At 39.5% G+C, this 17627-nt stretch overlaps 1 protein-coding gene across 5 annotated transcripts in view; it reads left to right on the forward strand.

The window, feature by feature from the left end:
• LOC139466653 (CWF19-like protein 1) overlaps positions 1-17627 on the forward strand; it is a 411301-nt gene that overhangs the window by 44401 nt on the left and 349273 nt on the right. For all 5 annotated transcript variants that reach the window (XM_071248237.1, XM_071248241.1, XM_071248239.1 and 2 more), the window contains exon 2: positions 6676-6760. In XM_071248237.1, coding sequence (XP_071104338.1) covers positions 6676-6760 — 85 coding nt within the window. The remainder of the gene's footprint in view (positions 1-6675; positions 6761-17627) is intronic.

The raw sequence follows: 17627 nt of genomic DNA on the forward strand, positions 1-17627 counted from the left end.
AAATACAAACCGAGGATGTGTATAAAGATATGGCAGAAAAAATAGATATGTACGACACGAGCGATTACCTTAAAGATAATCCACTGCACAGCGTAGTAAATAAAAAGGTATTAGGTAAGATGAAGGATGAATGTGCTGGGACTCCTATAGCAGAGTATGTCGGATTAAGACCTAAGATGTATTCTATAAAAAAGTCCGATAATGGAGAGATAAGAAAAGCCAAGGGTGTTAAGAAGTATGTTGTAAAAAAGCATATCAAACACGAACCATATAAAGAAGCATTATTCAACGGTAGAACGTTCAAACACGAGATGAACTCTTTAAGAAGTTACAATCATAGGATATATGGATTAAGAATGAACAAGACATCATTATCCCCCTTAGATACAAAGAGATGGGTTGATAATGATGGTGTAACTACCTATGCTTATTGTTATGGTGGTAATACCGTACCGTCGGGAACTATGAACAACTCTTCTCGTACAAATGCCCTACCCGGTCCATCTTTAAGATAATAAAGAATAGTCTCTCCTTCTTTCGTAACCAATCGACTAATGTTATACGTCTTAAGGGACCATATGGGATCGGTTGCGCGACGTAGGCCTCCTTTGAGTTCACCGGGCTGGTATAAATATCTTACCCTTACTCTATCCGGAAGTTTTCGTTCTTTGCCTCTCCTCGGTGCTGAAGATTCGGAAGTCACGGATTTCATTTTAATCGCATCGGATGGTTTCTTCCCTATTAATCTCGTTACTTCATTATTCAGCGCTGATACAACGGCTGATAATCGTGTCACCCATTCGGTTGATCTCAATCGCTCGGATTTCATTTCGATCCCATACTGATAGCCAAACAAACGTTCCGCTAGAGTCCGGTTAAATCTTTCAACGATAGCTTGACTGCGGCGGGCCTCTCTTTCACCACGGACGATTTCGACGTTGTGCTTTGTTAACAGTTTAGTTACCGATCCCATAAACTCGCGACCGGGATCTACTTGAAATAACTTAGGCCATTTTAGAGGTCCGCGTTTATATATGCGGCTCAGTGCATTAGCTACTTCTGTTGAATCTTTCGAGGTTAATGGCTCTGCCTCTTTGTATCGACTAGCCACATCCACTACTGTTAAAGCGTATTTATATGTTTTGCGTTTTACCTTATCGTGAGGAAGAAACAAGAGGTCAGCCTGATGAACTTCATTCGTTGTAAAAATATCAAACTTCTTCCTCAGTATATAACGCGGTGCCGGTAAATATATTTGCCACAACGCTTGTTTCTTTAACCAATCCTTGGCTACATCTTTAGATACCTTAGCCGCGGTGGCTAATTTTTTTATTGCTCCTATACCTTTCCAATATCCTCGTGGGCTATAGTAAATTTTATTCATTATTAATTAATATTGATGTTTCGTTTAATACATCTCATGACTATCGTTGAATCGCATAATCATTTTGGCATGAAAAATTCCATCTGTAGTAGCAGTATAGGTAATAAATCCGGCTCCAGTGGAAGTGAGCCAGAACCCCCATTACCTATAAAAATTTATATCATAGACTCCAGCTCACCACCACCTGGAGTCAATTTAACTTAATCTCATGACTATCGTTGAATCGCATAGTCATTTACACATAAAAAATGCTACCTGTAGTAGCAGTATAGGTATATGAATCTGGCTCCAGTGGAAGTGAGCCAGAACCCCCATTAATTATACTACTCAGACAAGAAAAATATTGAAAATGAAAGTAAAAGGTCAAGACATGGGAGCCGACTTATAATACTTTACCAGATACTGGATAAAGTTAGACTGTCGATTCCCTACCAAGGGTAGGCTTATATAGACCATATGACTTCGAGAACCAACACAACCAGTGACCATGCTTATTACATCCTCTCTCTTTGAAACATGGCTGCAGCCTAGCCGTGCATGAAGGAGCTTGAAATCATCACGTCTCCTACACACTACATTTCTAACTATATGAATTAACCCCAAATCGACCACAGTATACACAGAGTGATGATGTCAATTATTCTGTTTAGGAGATACTTGTTAAAGTTAACTTTAACTGACCAATGTTAACACAACTGATTTACATCATATTTGGGTTGCCCAGAAATTCCCATATTTGGTGAACACTAGTCTGGTTAGTTGTCTCCATGTGATGTCATCGATAAAGCTGATAGTTTCATTTATTACCTGTGAAGATCTGGGTAGAGAAGAGGTCTTCAGTAACCCATGTTTGCCATAAGAGGCGATTATGTTTGTCATAAGAGTGGACAGGAGTAGTCTCGGCAGGTCAGGCTTGCTGACATGGTTGATGCATGTCATCATATCCCAGTTGTGTAGATCACTGCTTGTGATGTCAATCACTGGATTGTCTGGTATAGTCTTGATTATTTACTGACCACATTCATGTAGCTGGGATATTGTTGAGTGCGGCTTTAAAGAACAAACGGGGGGCACGGGTGGCCCAGTCGTCTAAGGCGCCGCGATTAGCTGTGCAGAGTTGCGTCCCTTGGGCACGCCAGAAACCTATGATTGTGGGTTCGATTCCCGGTTTGCCCCGATTATGTTTCTAGGTTTGTCAGCACCATACCCGTGCTCGTGGGTTTCACCGAAGCGGCGTTAAACCCAACTCACTAAAGAACAAACAAACTAAATCACTTTGCAGTGCTTAATTCAGAAATATTTATCTAAGAGTGGTAGTTGTTTTTACTGCCTCTTGATTTTAGAAAAACCTTTGACTCTTATTAATTGTTATCCTCTCTGGTGTGCAATAATGAACAAAGATATTCATGGATGATTAGTTAAGGTGATGAAGAATAGGAAGGATGTGTACTAAGTTCCTTCCTCAATGTTTATGACTTACAAAACGCCAATTTGAGGGGTATATTTGTTGAAGCTGATTTTGTAGAATTACTATAAATATAGTATGTGGATGACCTATGTGTATTTGCTGATTCTGTCTTTGCACTTCAGAGGCAAATAGGCATTAGCATTACTTCTGTTCCACATGGGGATTACCATAGATAAAGCAGATACTAATGTTTTTGAAAGGTGGTTTTGGACAGATAGTTATGAAAAAAGGTTCATTAGTGGAAAACAGATGAAACATCAAGTTATTACAACTATCTAGCTGTCCTTTTCTCTACACGGCTGTCATGGAAGAAATGTAAGGAGACCCTGTCAGAAAATCAAATATAGCACTGCATTCTGTATAAATTCCCAAGCATGCCTGCAAGTGTACTAATTAAAAGTGTACATGTAAAATCATTAGTAAATATGCGTGGTTTTGGTTTTGTATGGTTTTGCCAAGAAGTTGGTGATATTTTGCAATTTATTAGGATGTTCAAACAGAGGCTTGTAGATTGTGAATATGTATGTTAAGTAAGATAACTGATTCGTCTCATTTGTTGTGTTATAAATGTGACCCTTTGAAGATTCCGGGGTAGAAGAGGTCTTCAGCAACCCATGCTTGCCGTGAAAGGTGACTGTGCTTGTCGTAAAAGGCGACTAACGGGATTGGGTGGTCAGGCTCGCTGACTTGGTTGATGCATGTCATCGATCCCAATTGCATAGATTGATGCTCATGATGTTAATCACTGGATTGCCTGGTCCAGACTCGATTGTTTACAGACCGCCGTCATATAGCTGGAATATTGCTGAGTGCGGCATTAAACAACAAACCAACCAACCAATGTTATAAATGCATAAAAATGTTATTGGATGTTGAATGTTATGTATTGACTGTAAGTGATAAAGAATATAGAAGGAATGTGTGCCTGCTGAGATTGCATGAGCTTCCTTAAGTCCATTTAAGAGGTATACTAAGGCTCCAAAGCAAATGAACATAGATGTATTTTTCTTGTGCCTACATCTGCAATGCCTGATCATAAGTGGCAAGTGCCCTGTTTTCACCAAAGGCTTTCACAACTTCTTGAGAGATCTTCTGTGTTTTAGCAACCACATTCAGTTGTGTTTGTGGCTCTATTATGTTTTTCATATACCCAAGTTTTTGTTGTGGTAGATAGTCCTCTTACCATCTTGAATTCCATCCTATCCACGTTAGGGTTTGCTGATTCCATGAATAACCCATCATCCAGAGCACGTCCATGTGTCTTAAGTGTACATAATTTGTCAGCTCATCCTTTGAATTAGGGTTACTCAGACCTTTGAATCCACGGCTGCTTCATGTATGGCTGGATGTATGATTGTTCACCTGCTTTGAAAGATGGAATATACTGGAAATCTGGAAATGAATGTGTCTCCAAATTAATACGGCCGCTGATTCCTAGCCCAAAATACCACTCAATATGACTCCCCATCCCCGGTGGAATGATACATATCCTTATCTTAATCCAACCTTACCTTAATCCTATCAAACAGTAAATAGCAGCTATAATTAGCACTGAATAGAGCACTTCCGTAAAAACAATTAACAGTGTTTTTCTAAAACCAACACACAGTATATATGTTCACTCTGTTGCCTGGCATTAAGGAAATTCAAAGGCAATTAATTAACTGAACACACTGGAGTTCACTGATTGGTATGCGGACAAGGTGTCAACAAGTTTGACACGAGTGGGTAGAACTTTGACACGAGCAGTGATAACTCACTGGATGCCCATTGTATAATTCCTATTCTTTGAATGACATTGTTATATACTTGTTACAACTGCTAATCAATAAACCAAGTTTGTGTAAGTCAAAGACCACTTGCATTTTTCTCATTTAATTCACGCTCGCATTAATTTCAAGATTAACAAGATATGATCTCAACAGTTCTTTAAAAAAAATCCATAGAGTTAGATAACAATGGGTCGATCAATAAACATATTATCGGCTAATCCTTCGAAAAAAGTATGTTGTTTTTACATCAACACTTCACTCCCAGATATAGGTGTATTCTGCTTGCTTTAGTAAACCTGCATGCCTTAACATTTACATTTGACAAATCCACTCATTCGTCACCACTCGCGCCTTTCCGTAAACCTGCAAGAAGACTTGTCCCTCTATCGATGAATGTTAGGTGCGAAAAATACGACAAACCAACAGAATGCGCTTATTTCGTCAAAGAATCCCTCAGAAATATTTTTTTATTTTACATATGTCTTGCATCTAAAAATAAACCCAAGCAAAACACAGTTAAATGTGTTCAATCATACTGTATATTCTGTATGTCCTGATGTGCTTTTAATTGTATCTGAAATATATATAATATACGGGGAAATAAAAGATGTAAACATTGCAATAGTTTCTGTCCACAAACTAACAAGATATGATCTTTAAAGTAAAATTTCGGTAAAAAAATCATCAAAATCAAATTCCAATACAACTCCAACTAAAACAGATATCCAAAAACGGCTGTGTTGTGTGTGGAGACAAATCTCAGAAAGTTTGGAAGCATTTAATGCAGTGGACTCCGAGTTGTTTGGGTTTGAAGACGGGAACTCAACAGAGACTGTGAAAATTTTGAATCCACTATGGCCGCAACTAAAACAGATATCCAAAAACGGCTATTACAATTTGTTTTGTTCTGTATGGAGACAATACTCAGAAAGTTTGAAATCATTTCATGCAGTGGACTTTAAAGAATATGGCTGCCAAACCACGTGATCAATGACCAAAGTCAAAGAATGAAAAATATCAAGGAACTGAAGCAGCAGATACATGCAAGTTCTGAAAGTAAACGGACAAACGGTTGTGGAGCAGCAGGGCAAAATATATATCGTAACAAAATACTTGTTTTTCAGGTTTCTGCCCTTGGCCTTTGGTTTTTGGCGGGCACTAGTACCCAATGGTCTCCATAAACTCACAAACTTTGAACAAAATCGAGCCAGTGGTTATTTTGCTAGGTCTGGTACAAAAATCGGCGGAATAATAAATAGATACTGAACAATCATTTGCAGCTGCCTGGGGAGTATACAACCCAATCTGCCTGTTGTTAGGCGCTGGAAGGTTAACAACCACATTGCCATCACATCCTACTGGGTACCCATTCATTTCTGGGTGAACAGAGGCACATTTCGAACAAAGTTATTTGCCCAAGGAGACACCACATGCGTTACATGTGCATCAGTGTGGGGCAGGACTGAAGCCCACTTTCAAGGCACCACTTTCAAGGCAAAATTGAATCCAGAAAAAACTTCAATCAAGAATTGTTGCCGAACCAATGTGACCAATGACCAAAGCAGAGAACAAAATAAGATGAGCATGCATGCGCCTGATGTCCCACCGAGTGTAAACATTTAGTGCCAATCAATAAATTACTGCGGGAATCCGGTGAGGCCACTGCCTCGGCAGAATACTGCCAACCCTAGAACTGATTGGAGAAACAACACAGAAGTAACGGAGCCATGACCTCTGTTAATTGTCCGTCACACACGTTTTCACTTTCAAGGATTGTAGTTCCACTGTCCTTGCATCTATGTCAAAACAAGTCTCTTAGCTTTCCCCAGAGGTTGGGTATCTGATGCACATTTTAAGGTATGGAAAGTTTCAGTAGTATGTATGGCCAAAGCCTCAAATCCAGCGTGATTGTCAAACTATGCTTGATGAGTATCTTATTAAGTTACTTCATCCCAATCTTCGAAGCTATTGGTCAGTTGGTTTCAGATATAATTTTTGTTTGTTTTATGACTCTTTGACACATTATAAAAGTTCAGATTTTGCTTTTTCAGTTTGGTGTGTGGTGATGTCAAAGGACAATTTTCAGTTCTATTCAAGCGTGTGAATAGCCTTCAGAAGAAAGGAGGAAAATTTGAGGTAATTATGCTAATGAGTTGCTTATAAGCTGACAATCCACTGAACAATAACAGTAACATTTTCTTATGATGTATTCTTCTTATAGCTTGCATTAAGGTAGAATTTGCATTTTTGCATTTTGAAAAGCAAAATGGCCCCTGTAGAAGTGTTTAAAGTTTTGATCATAGGCAATTTATATTACACATATTTCCACACCACTCAGTGGCATGCTCAAAGCGCTATTATTACCCTGGTCACGGGATCAGTGTACACTCAAGAATCATTCTCTTCTCCCTGGGGAGTATGTAACCCAAGCTGCCTGTTATGCAGGTTAACAACCACATTACCATCTCATCCTCCTGGGTATCCATTCACATGCCCAAGGAGATGCCACATGCGGTACATGTGCTTCAGTGTCGGGCAGGAGCGAAGCCTTAGAAACTCTGAAGAGCCAAGCTGCTGAAATGTGGTCACCCATCCAAAGACTCTCCGCAACTGACATTGCTTAACTATGCTTTAACTTAACCTGATTTGTGACCTGTGCGCTTTGCACAGAACCACGTGCCACAACTATTTAGCTCACATTATTGATGTCATCATCTGTAAACATCTAAAACATCACGAGATAGTGATGCTGAAAGCAGGCATGCTTGTTCCATCAATAGAGGAAGTAACTTGTACACCAGACGGGTCCCCGCTACGCGTACAAGTGACTACCTGAGATGGGGTCCCTCATACACATGACTGCCTGTCCATGGAGAACAGATTTGTTGAAGTAGCACAAAAACGTTTCTAAAAGTGTTATTTGTTCAATTAATAAAACAAAATTAAGTACAGTTTTTGATAGTTATACCAGTTATCAAATGACATGAAAGGAAATGTAAAAATGCCAAGTTCAAAAGAAATGACCCACATAACTATTTAATCACCTTGACAAGTTTACTGTTACTGTCTTCACTTCTACTGGTATGTTGGATATTTCTTTTGTGATAGCCGCTAGTGGGTAACTTCAAATTTTAAAGTCTATGTCCAAAATTGTAATGGATTCTGCAGTCGATAATTTTCAAATTATTTCCTGACACCAATGACAGGGAGAGTTACAACATAAATGATTTATGTCATAATTACAATATGATATTGTTATTGGTTTATGGTTGCAAGTACAATTCTGAAAAGTGAAGTTGTCAATGAATTATTTTTTTGAGAACCCCTCGTACTCGGAACGGATGAAACGTAGGTAGTTCAAGATTTGCGTGACTGGATTGCGTTGAACGATGGGATCAAGAAATATTACTTGTCTGTATGATTCCTTTTTCATTGTTTATGTTGCGCAGTGGAAGGCGACGTTCACGTGTCTACCTTCGTCTTTTTTTAATCCACTTAATGTCCATGACCAAGAATGCAGGAATCTAGATAACTAACAAACTATAGGAGCAAGTACACACGAATATTGGTCCAACGACAATAAATACCACAAATGTTGGTCTACGACCGTAAAGTGTGTCTTGCTCCAAAGGCTGAAAGCCCTAAACTGTGAATGATTAACTATAGGAGCAAGTACACACTTTACGTTTCTAAGGACCATGAATATAGGTCCATCCAATATCTATAAAGACCATGATTATTGGTCCAACATCGTTTCCGTAAAGACCACAAATATTGGTCTACGACCGTGAAGTGTGTCTTGCTCCAACGAACAAAAAGCCTACACTGACGATTGCAATGTGTTAGTGTCAGCATTCATTTTTGCACGTGAAACAAATGCCACAATTTGATTTCCATATGGCGTTTATGCTAAATGTTCATGTTACATGAACAAAAACAATGTTTGTTTTGTTTATATTATTTCTCTCCTCAACATACCCCTGATGATAGACCCATATCTATTAACTAATACCAATAAATTTTAACACGAAGACGAACTAACAAACCAACGAACAAACAATCCTGATCAAAATTCTACTATTTTCACTATGTACAAGAAATACTGATCTGACATGCTAATTCTGCTCTTGCAGCCTCACTGTACTGGAACATTAATTCTCTGTATCAATGTTCCACTCTAAGGAACAAATCTTTGTCACAGGTCTCGTAACTTGAACCTCCACAACTCTAACGAAACCATCCTGTCAAGGAAATATCTTCACTGTCCTGCCAAAAGGCCAACAACCACGAGGTGTGTTGGGAGACACTACAATCACAATGTCATCAACTCTAAAGTCTTTGATTGGAGTGAACCATTTTATCCTGACATTGAGAGTTGGCAACATTTCTCTCATCCAGTGTCTCCATACATGTCTCACAAGCTCTTGGACTCGTCTCCATCTCCTCCTTGGAGTGAACGATGAATCATTGTCAGGAGTGAATTCTCCTCCAATCTGTCCATGAAGGAAATGGTTTGGTGTCAAAGGTGTCTCATCATGTGGATGGGCACTCGGGTAAGTCAATGGTCGAGAGTTAACAAGAGCTTCTGCACCTGTGAAGGTAGTCATTAACTCCTCATCAGTAACATCTTTGGCGCTCAATATTGCAAAGATAGAACGTTTGGCCGACTTAATCATGGACTCAAAAGACACCACCAAAGTGAGAAGCATGAGGAGGATTGAATTTCCAAATACAGTCAAGTCTCGTTAATCCGACATCGTTAGTTGCACATTATTGTGTCGGATTAACGAGTATGTCGGATTAACGAAATTAATTTATTTGTGATAAAAAATCAGACGTCTTCACAATAGATAATAACCGTGTGTACCTTGTAATAAAATCATTAAAATCGAAGTATTAATATTGTTATGTTGTTTATTCATTCATTCCTTAATTTATAATTAATGACAGTGCAAAAATGATAATAATTTTCCCATTTATACATAATAGAGACATTACTCACTGAATTTATCACATCAATGACACACGTTTCCTCGTGTAAATGCAAGTGCTACTGTCTTAACAACTTGCTTCATCTACTTAAATAGTGTTTTTCTGTTTCTAACATTTTGAAGGCACATTTCTCAAAGTCCCCTGCTCGCTTGACGTCTAGGGCTTGTGGTTGTGAGGTGTAATTTCATTTGTTGTTTCTTATAATAAAGCTTGAAATTCTTTATGATCCCGGCATCTAGTGGCTGAATGTGTGATGTGGTGTTTGGTGGCAAAAAGTGACATTTCACATTAGTTATGTCGACAGTAGCATTGGATGGGGCGTTGTCCAACAGCAATACCACGTGGCATTGCTCCAGTCGCATTTGCCGATCCAAGATCAGTAGCCAGGCTTTGAATATTAATGAAGTCATCCATGCTTTCTTGTTTACATACCAGTCGACCATGGTGAGACGACCATGTTTTATATACCTGTTCGTATTTTAAACTGGCTTCATGCACTTTAATCTGGCTTCAATTTGTAAACTACATTTGCATAGCTTTGTACATACAGGTTTGAATAGCTTTTCCTGTTAATTGTTAAGTTAATCTCTGCAGCCAGTGCGTGTCAAAACAGGGGGTTGTGTTCTCGCGGGCAGATGACCACGGAGTACGCTGACCACTGTGTCGGATTAACGAGACTGATTAATGAGTGCTTTCGGTAATTCGTTGCAAATTTGGTGTGTCGGAGTCGGAGTGCGAGAATGTCCGATTAACGGGACTAAATAGCACTGAATCAATCGGTTCCCATCATTTGTGTCGGATAAAGCCGAGTGTCGGATTAACGAGTGTCGGATTAACAAGACTTGACTGTAACTCTTTTGTTTGAAAGTGAGGTTTTTACTGCATCTGAGTGCAGTTCTGACACAAGAACCTTCAACTCCTTTGCAGCCCCAACAACATTTGTGCCATTGTCTGAAAGGCGTTTAAAAAGGATTCTGTGTCAAGTCCATAAGCCATCTCTAAGTGTACACCTCGTGTTGAGAGACATGTAAAGAGACAAAGGTATCGCTTTTCCTCTACCTTGCACTGTGATAAATTTGGCCAGCAAAGTCAACACCAACTTGAGTAAATGCACGTAACGAACATTTCACTCTAATTGCCGGAAGATCTGCCATGATTTGATGTGTGGGTTTTGTCTTCAGGCATCAACACCAAATACACTCTCTCTCCCACTCACGAATCTCTTCCCTGGATGAAATAATCCAGAATATTGACGATAGTGCTGCTTAAACACTGTTTGTACTCATGTGCTTACCTTCTTCATGGTATTTTTTGACTATCCGTTTTGTAACCCAATTTCATCTTGGAAGTATAATGGGAAATCTAGCATCTGCAGATAACACCTCTGCATATATCAATCTTCCACCATTTGTGCAGTAACAACAAAACAATAGGATTCATGAAAATATTTATTAATAACATTGGCAATATATTAGGGGCTACTCGGTCTCTACATAAAAAGACATACCCTGTGGGTATGAATGAAAAACCCTGCGGGTATGAATGAAGAGGTAAGGGTTGTGCCGACCTGATTGAATGAATGCTAGTTACCCTGCGGGTAATGAACAAGTCCTGAAACCGTGCCGGCCCTGGACTGTAAATTTGGGAGAAAGGTACTTTGGGGGCCACAAGCAATTCCTATACAGTATGCAGGGCATGGAATGACTTGTGAAGCCCAGCCCCTCGGTTGCTACATAAAAAGACATACTCTGCGGGTATGAATGAAAAATATGACTTGTGAAGCCCTTACAAAGAAATAAATATATGAAACCGAGTAGCCCAAAGGTGGAGACAGGGGATGGACGGAGGGTATCATTCTGGGCATGAGCAGATGATAGAATGGTGCATTGTGGGATAGCTTAAATGTAACATGATACAAAGTATTGTTTACGTGAGGGGAGTTGAAAGTGAGATGGGAATTACTATGGAGAATAAATGATATGTATACATAAGTGGATATGAGCAAATATATTTATGGCAGGACATGGCAGGGGACATCGTGAAGCTAGGAACATAGGGAAATGTAGAAAATATATGTTATCACTGCACAAACAAAAATATAGAACCTACATGATCGTGGGAAGCCATTTTCATCAAGCATTGGATTGAGAGATAGAATCTTACTTGTTTTAGGCAATGGTTTACCCTTAGCCAAGGCATAAAACCTCACTTCTTCAGAAAATGCCTCTTTCTGTGTTTTAGTCAACAGTTTCATTTCAGCATCTTCAATTTCTTCCAGATCCAGATCACTTTTTTCACTGATACAGGCTGGTATATGAGAGTTGTTGAAGAATCTGTAAACCCATGCAAGAACTCTGCAAAGTTGTTTCCAGTTTGAAAACCTAGATGGCACTAAACGCCATGGTTGTTTTCCATCTGTTTCACACAACATTGTAACTGCCATCTGAGGAATTTGTAGTTCAAGTTTATCACATTTACTGAAGTCAAGAGCTTGTTTTGGCCAATCATTTTCTGTTGGAAGTCAGGAATTCAGGACCGTTGAACCATTTCCTGTTCTCCAATGTTTGAACTTGAGCACCATAGCTAACTATATCTGCAGCGTTCAGTTGTGTGGGGACATACCTCGATCCACTGACTAGGATTTATATTCTCATGAATGTATCCAACACGATTTGCCACAAATGACTTGAAACTTCTACTCTCACCCACCACAACACATTTAAGCTATCAGACCATAGTTTTGCAGACTGAGGTGTTATTGCCAAGGCCCTTACAACAGCATTGAGAAGTTTAACTCCAATGACAGCTGCAAGCAATTCCATTCTTTGAATACTGACTGCAGCTACGAGATTACTTGAGACAACCTCACCTTTGTCCATAGTGCCTGCATATACAACAGCCCCATGTGCTTCTTGTGAAGAATCTGTGAAAATGTGCAGGTTTGTGTTTTCTTTTTCAGAAGCCACTTGAATGCATCTTGGTACACGAATCGATCTAAAACGTTTTTTTTCATGATACCACTACCATGCTTTCTGTTCTAATTGGGGGTTGATAACTTCATCATGTTGTCCATATTTCTTGGAGGATAACTTTGGCCCTTATGATGAAAGGTGCGAAAATGCCAAGAGGATCGAAGAGCTTTGCTGTCTCTCTCAGAAAGTTTCTTTTTGTCATGCTAAAACTGTTGTCATGAACATGGTAAAAGAAACGAAAGTCATCACTTTCTGCATTCCATGTCAGACCAAGAGCTTTAACTGAAGGCAACTCATGCATGTGTATATTGATCTCCTTCAATCTGTCTTCAAGAGGAATGTTGTCTAGAACCTGTGTAGAATTAGACACTCATTTTCGGGCATGCATACCTGCTGAACTCCATAAGGCATTTAGCTGTTCATAGAGTTCTATTGCCTGACTATCACCTTCTGCTGAATCCATGTTATCATCCATGTAAGTGGATTTCTGAACTGTTTCTGCAGCCAAAGGGAATTCTCTTTTGTGATATCTGGCATGTTCCTTTGAAATATATTGTGCCAAGAAAGGAGAACAATTAATTCCAAAAACAACTCTGGTAAATTTGTAAACATCAGGTGTTTGGTTCTGGTCCATACTTCTCCAAAGGAATCTGAAATGAGAATGATCTCCTTCACTGATTACAATCTGGAGATACATCTCAGCGATATCACAAATAATCGTGACTGGGTGCTTTCTGAAGCGAAGCAAAATCTCAAACAAATCATTTTGATTTTTGTTGTTGTTCTATCTGGTTTCACGACAGGAAAATTAGATAAGAACCATTTCGTTTCTTTATAAAAAAAATTCAGGCACTTTCCTGATGTAACTTTAGTTGATATATTGTGCAATGACATCATCATAGGCCTCTGAAATGGCTTTGTCTTTGGACAACTTCTTTTCATTTTTCAACAACTGACTGAAAGCCATATCATAGTTGCTAGTAAGTTCATTAGTTATTTCCAAGGAACCCCAACCTTGTACCTATCATTGCAGTACTGAAGAGAAAATTGTACAGAATCAACAGCCATTTGATCATTCACTCTCATGATGGGATTAGAACTGGAAACATTTTCTCTCCCAAAATCGTTGGACCAAAAGATCCTTGTCCTTTTACCCACTGTGTTCAGTGTCAATGTTGTTGACAAAGAATGTATCTGTTCCTTGTTTCTGTTTAACATGGAACCCTGTTATATTCCCTACTCATGTCCACCCCAAAGTTGTGAGTCTAGCCACTGGTTCTCCAGGCCTACCACACACATCACAAAGGGAGGAATGCAGTTCCAAAGTGCAGAGAAATGAGATTGCTTCTTTGAAGTAGCCATTGAAGTTGTCTGTGTTCGGTTCTCTGTGCCACTCCCAGACATTATACCTTTTTTATCAGTTACCCCAGCACCACTACAGTGTCTATTGTGATTACTTCCTTTGTAATTGTCATGTAGCAGACAATTATGAGTAACTTGACAACTGTCTATACCACATTTATCTGATATGGTACATAGATGTCCATGATGTTTTGTTCCAAGACATCGCAAGCAAAAATTCAGTTCCATTGCTTTATCTCATCGTTGTGGAACATCAAGAGATTTAAATATTCTGCTTTGCAAAATCTTGTGATTGGGATTTTTACAGACATAACAATGTTGTGCCTTGCTTACACCTTGTGCACCAAAGTACGTACCCGTTCTTTGTTGTTGTCTAAATTCTGATGTCTCTGACTTCTCTGATAAGCCATGTTCAGAGGCTACAGTATTGGATTCTGCTTCATGAATAATCCATTCACGAAGAGTCTCAATAGACCAGCAGCCCAGAACACTTTGGTCAAACGAACAAGGTACCAATATCCGAACACAGGAACATTTACTGTGTAACCCAACATATTCATATATGGATGTCTGCCAGGGAGCCCTTGCTGCGTGTGGCCCCTGCCCCCCCAAAAGAAGGGGCCATTTAAGGGCTGGATCAAACATTGGAGGTACCACATGAAAGTAAGTGTAAATAAACTGGTACATCTCACAGAGTACAGAATGGGCCACGCCAGACAAATCTTCCTCTGCAAAAGGCCTGCCAGACACCCCCAAAGAGGGTCCCCAAATTTGGGCTGGGTTAAACATTGGAGGTACCACATGAAATCAACATAAAATGAACTATTTCACTCTACTAAGAATAAAAAACCCATTGCCAGACAAATCGTCTGCTGCAAAAGGCCCGCCAGACACCCCCAAATGTTGACCCTTAATGGACTCAGTGAACACTCTGGTAAAATTTGACTAGAGTATACATTCAAAGTACCAGATGGAAGTAAGTTTAGATGAACAGGTACATGTTACTGAGTACAACACGGCCCATACCTGACAAATTTTCCTCTGCATAAGGTCTGCCAGACCCCCCAGAGAGGGTCCCAAAATTTCGGCTGGGTTAAACATTGGAGGTACCACATGAAACCAACATAAAATGAACAATTGCACTCTACTTATTGCACAATACCCATTGCCAGACAAATCATCTTCTGCATAAGGCCCGCCAGACACCCACAAAAAGTTGACCCTTCAGGTATACACGGGTAAAATTGGTGTGGAATATATATCGATTGTACCACATTAAGGTACGTTTGAATGAACAGGTTCATATCACAGAGTACAGAATGGGCCACACCAGACAAATCTTCCTCTGCATAAGGCTTAAACATTGGAGGTATCACATGGAACCAACATAAAATGAACAATTACACAAAATACCCATTGCCAGACAAATCCTCTTCTGCATAAAGACCGCTAGACACACCCTCACCCCACCCCACACAGTTGACCCTCTGTAATCCCAGTGTGCATAATGAAACATTGGACATCAGCTCTGAGAGTCAACAGATGGTCAAATTTATGTTTTGTTCTTAAAGATGGAAGGATTTTATTGAGATTAAAATCACGTATTTATAATATCAGGTCTTTGAATACTAGTATTGATATCATAGATTAGGCCTATCGTTGAAATGTAATGAAAAAGGCATGAATCTGATTCTTGTGAATATATATCTGATCAGCTATGAAGTCCTCAAAGCCTGCTACAGCCTGATAGCTTGGCTATGGATTCCTACAAGCCAGATAGGCATATGATGCTATGTGCCATGATTTTTATATACTGAACAACAAAAGTTCCTGTGATATGAATAAGATTTAATGCAAAGTTATGTTTTTACCAAATCTGAAACAATTTCGGCTTGCAACAGATAAAAGACTCCTGTAAGTGTTCAAATGGTTTTAATTTTTCATACTGACTTCGGAAAATGCGTGATTTCATTAAAAAAAACATGAACATGCCAAAATGTCAATTTACAAATCAATAGCGAGTGTGTCCGCCTCTGGCTGCGATGCAAGCAACACATCTTCGTCTCATGGAATGGACCAGGCGTCGCACAAAGTTCTGTGGGATATCTGTCCATATCTGCTGGAGCATGTTTCGAAGTTCCTGGAGTGTCTGTGGAACAAGTGGTTGACGTCGAAGGCCCCGATCCATCTCATCCCACATGTGCTTGATTGCTGATAGATCAGGGGAGCGAGCCGGCCAGGGGATGACATTCACGTTGTTTTTGTTGAAGAGATCCTGAACAAGTCGAGCAATATGATGCCGGGCGTTGTCATGTTGAAAGGTAATACCTGGGCCATGACGACTCCAAAACGGTAGAACAACAGGTCCGATGATCTCGTCGCGGTAGCGCTGACCATTGAGATTTACCTCTACCACTATCAAACGGGTCCTCTGTCTTGCTGTAATCTGACCCGATACCAAAACGCTGCCGCCCCAGAACCGATCTTCTTCCATGACACAATGAAGACAATCCCTGCACATCTGAGGCGGAGACGTACGGTTTGTGAAGATAATCGTCGAAGGCCAGGGATGCTTCTTGCAGTAACTGTTGCTGGATAGAATCGATTTTGTAGGTGTGCTCTTCGAATCCAGTTGTCTTGTCCGAGGATGGTCTCTGACTGCATTCGTCTGTTGCCAACGTTGCCATAAACACCAAATGGTGTCTCTGTGGACGTTAAATTGTCTTGCAACATCACGTTGACTCAATCCTTCTTCAAGCACACCAATGGCTCGCAGACGCTCGTTTTCAGACAAGCGTGGCATTTCATAATGTTGAATAATTGCATAATTTTATTGTTTTTCTGAATGGTTGTTGTCAGCACGATGCTAAACAATGCATATGGAATCCCGTTAACGCACACGAAATGCATGGGGCTTGCATAAAAGTCAACATTTGCATTGAATGCATGCTTTTCTGTAGCATTTGCGTTTTTATGACTTGATTCCATACATGTACTACAATAATGAAAACCAAACTTTACTTGTTTGAAAAATACACTATACACTTTTGTTGTTGAGTGTTGCTGAATGGATAATGATAGCCCCTAATGCCACTTGGAAATGTTTTAGGATGATAATCTGGAAATTCGGGGTGATAATTGTGTTTAATAACCTATGATCTCCATTTATTTAGCAAGTTTTATCATCTAAAAATCTGAATTCAGGCCAAATATATCTCCATATTTATCAATTTTACATTCAGCTTTTTAGATGATAAAACTTGCTAAATAAACGGAGATCATAGGTTTTTAAACACAATTATCACCGAAAGATTTCCAAATGGTATCAGGGACTGTCATTTACAATTCTTATAGCAGGCTTTGAGGACTACCTAAGCATGTTTGGGTTTGTAGGAATCCATAGCCAAGCTATCAGGCTATAGCAGGCTTTGAGGACTTCATAGCTGATCAGATATATATTCACAAGAATCAGATTCATGCCTTTTTTTATTACATTTCAACTATAGGCCTAATCTATGATATCAATACTAGTATTCAAAGACCTGATTTTATAAATACGTGATTTTAATCTCAATAAAAAACTTCCATCTTTAAGAACAAAACATAAATTTGACCATCTGTTGACTCTCAGAGCTGATGTCCAATGTTTCATTATGCACACTGGGATTACAGAGGGT

This window comes from Haliotis cracherodii, unplaced genomic scaffold (genome assembly GCF_022045235.1).
Source record: "Haliotis cracherodii isolate W230 unplaced genomic scaffold, xgHalCrac1.p SCAF_19, whole genome shotgun sequence".
Taxonomy (NCBI): Eukaryota; Metazoa; Mollusca; class Gastropoda; order Lepetellida; family Haliotidae; genus Haliotis; species Haliotis cracherodii.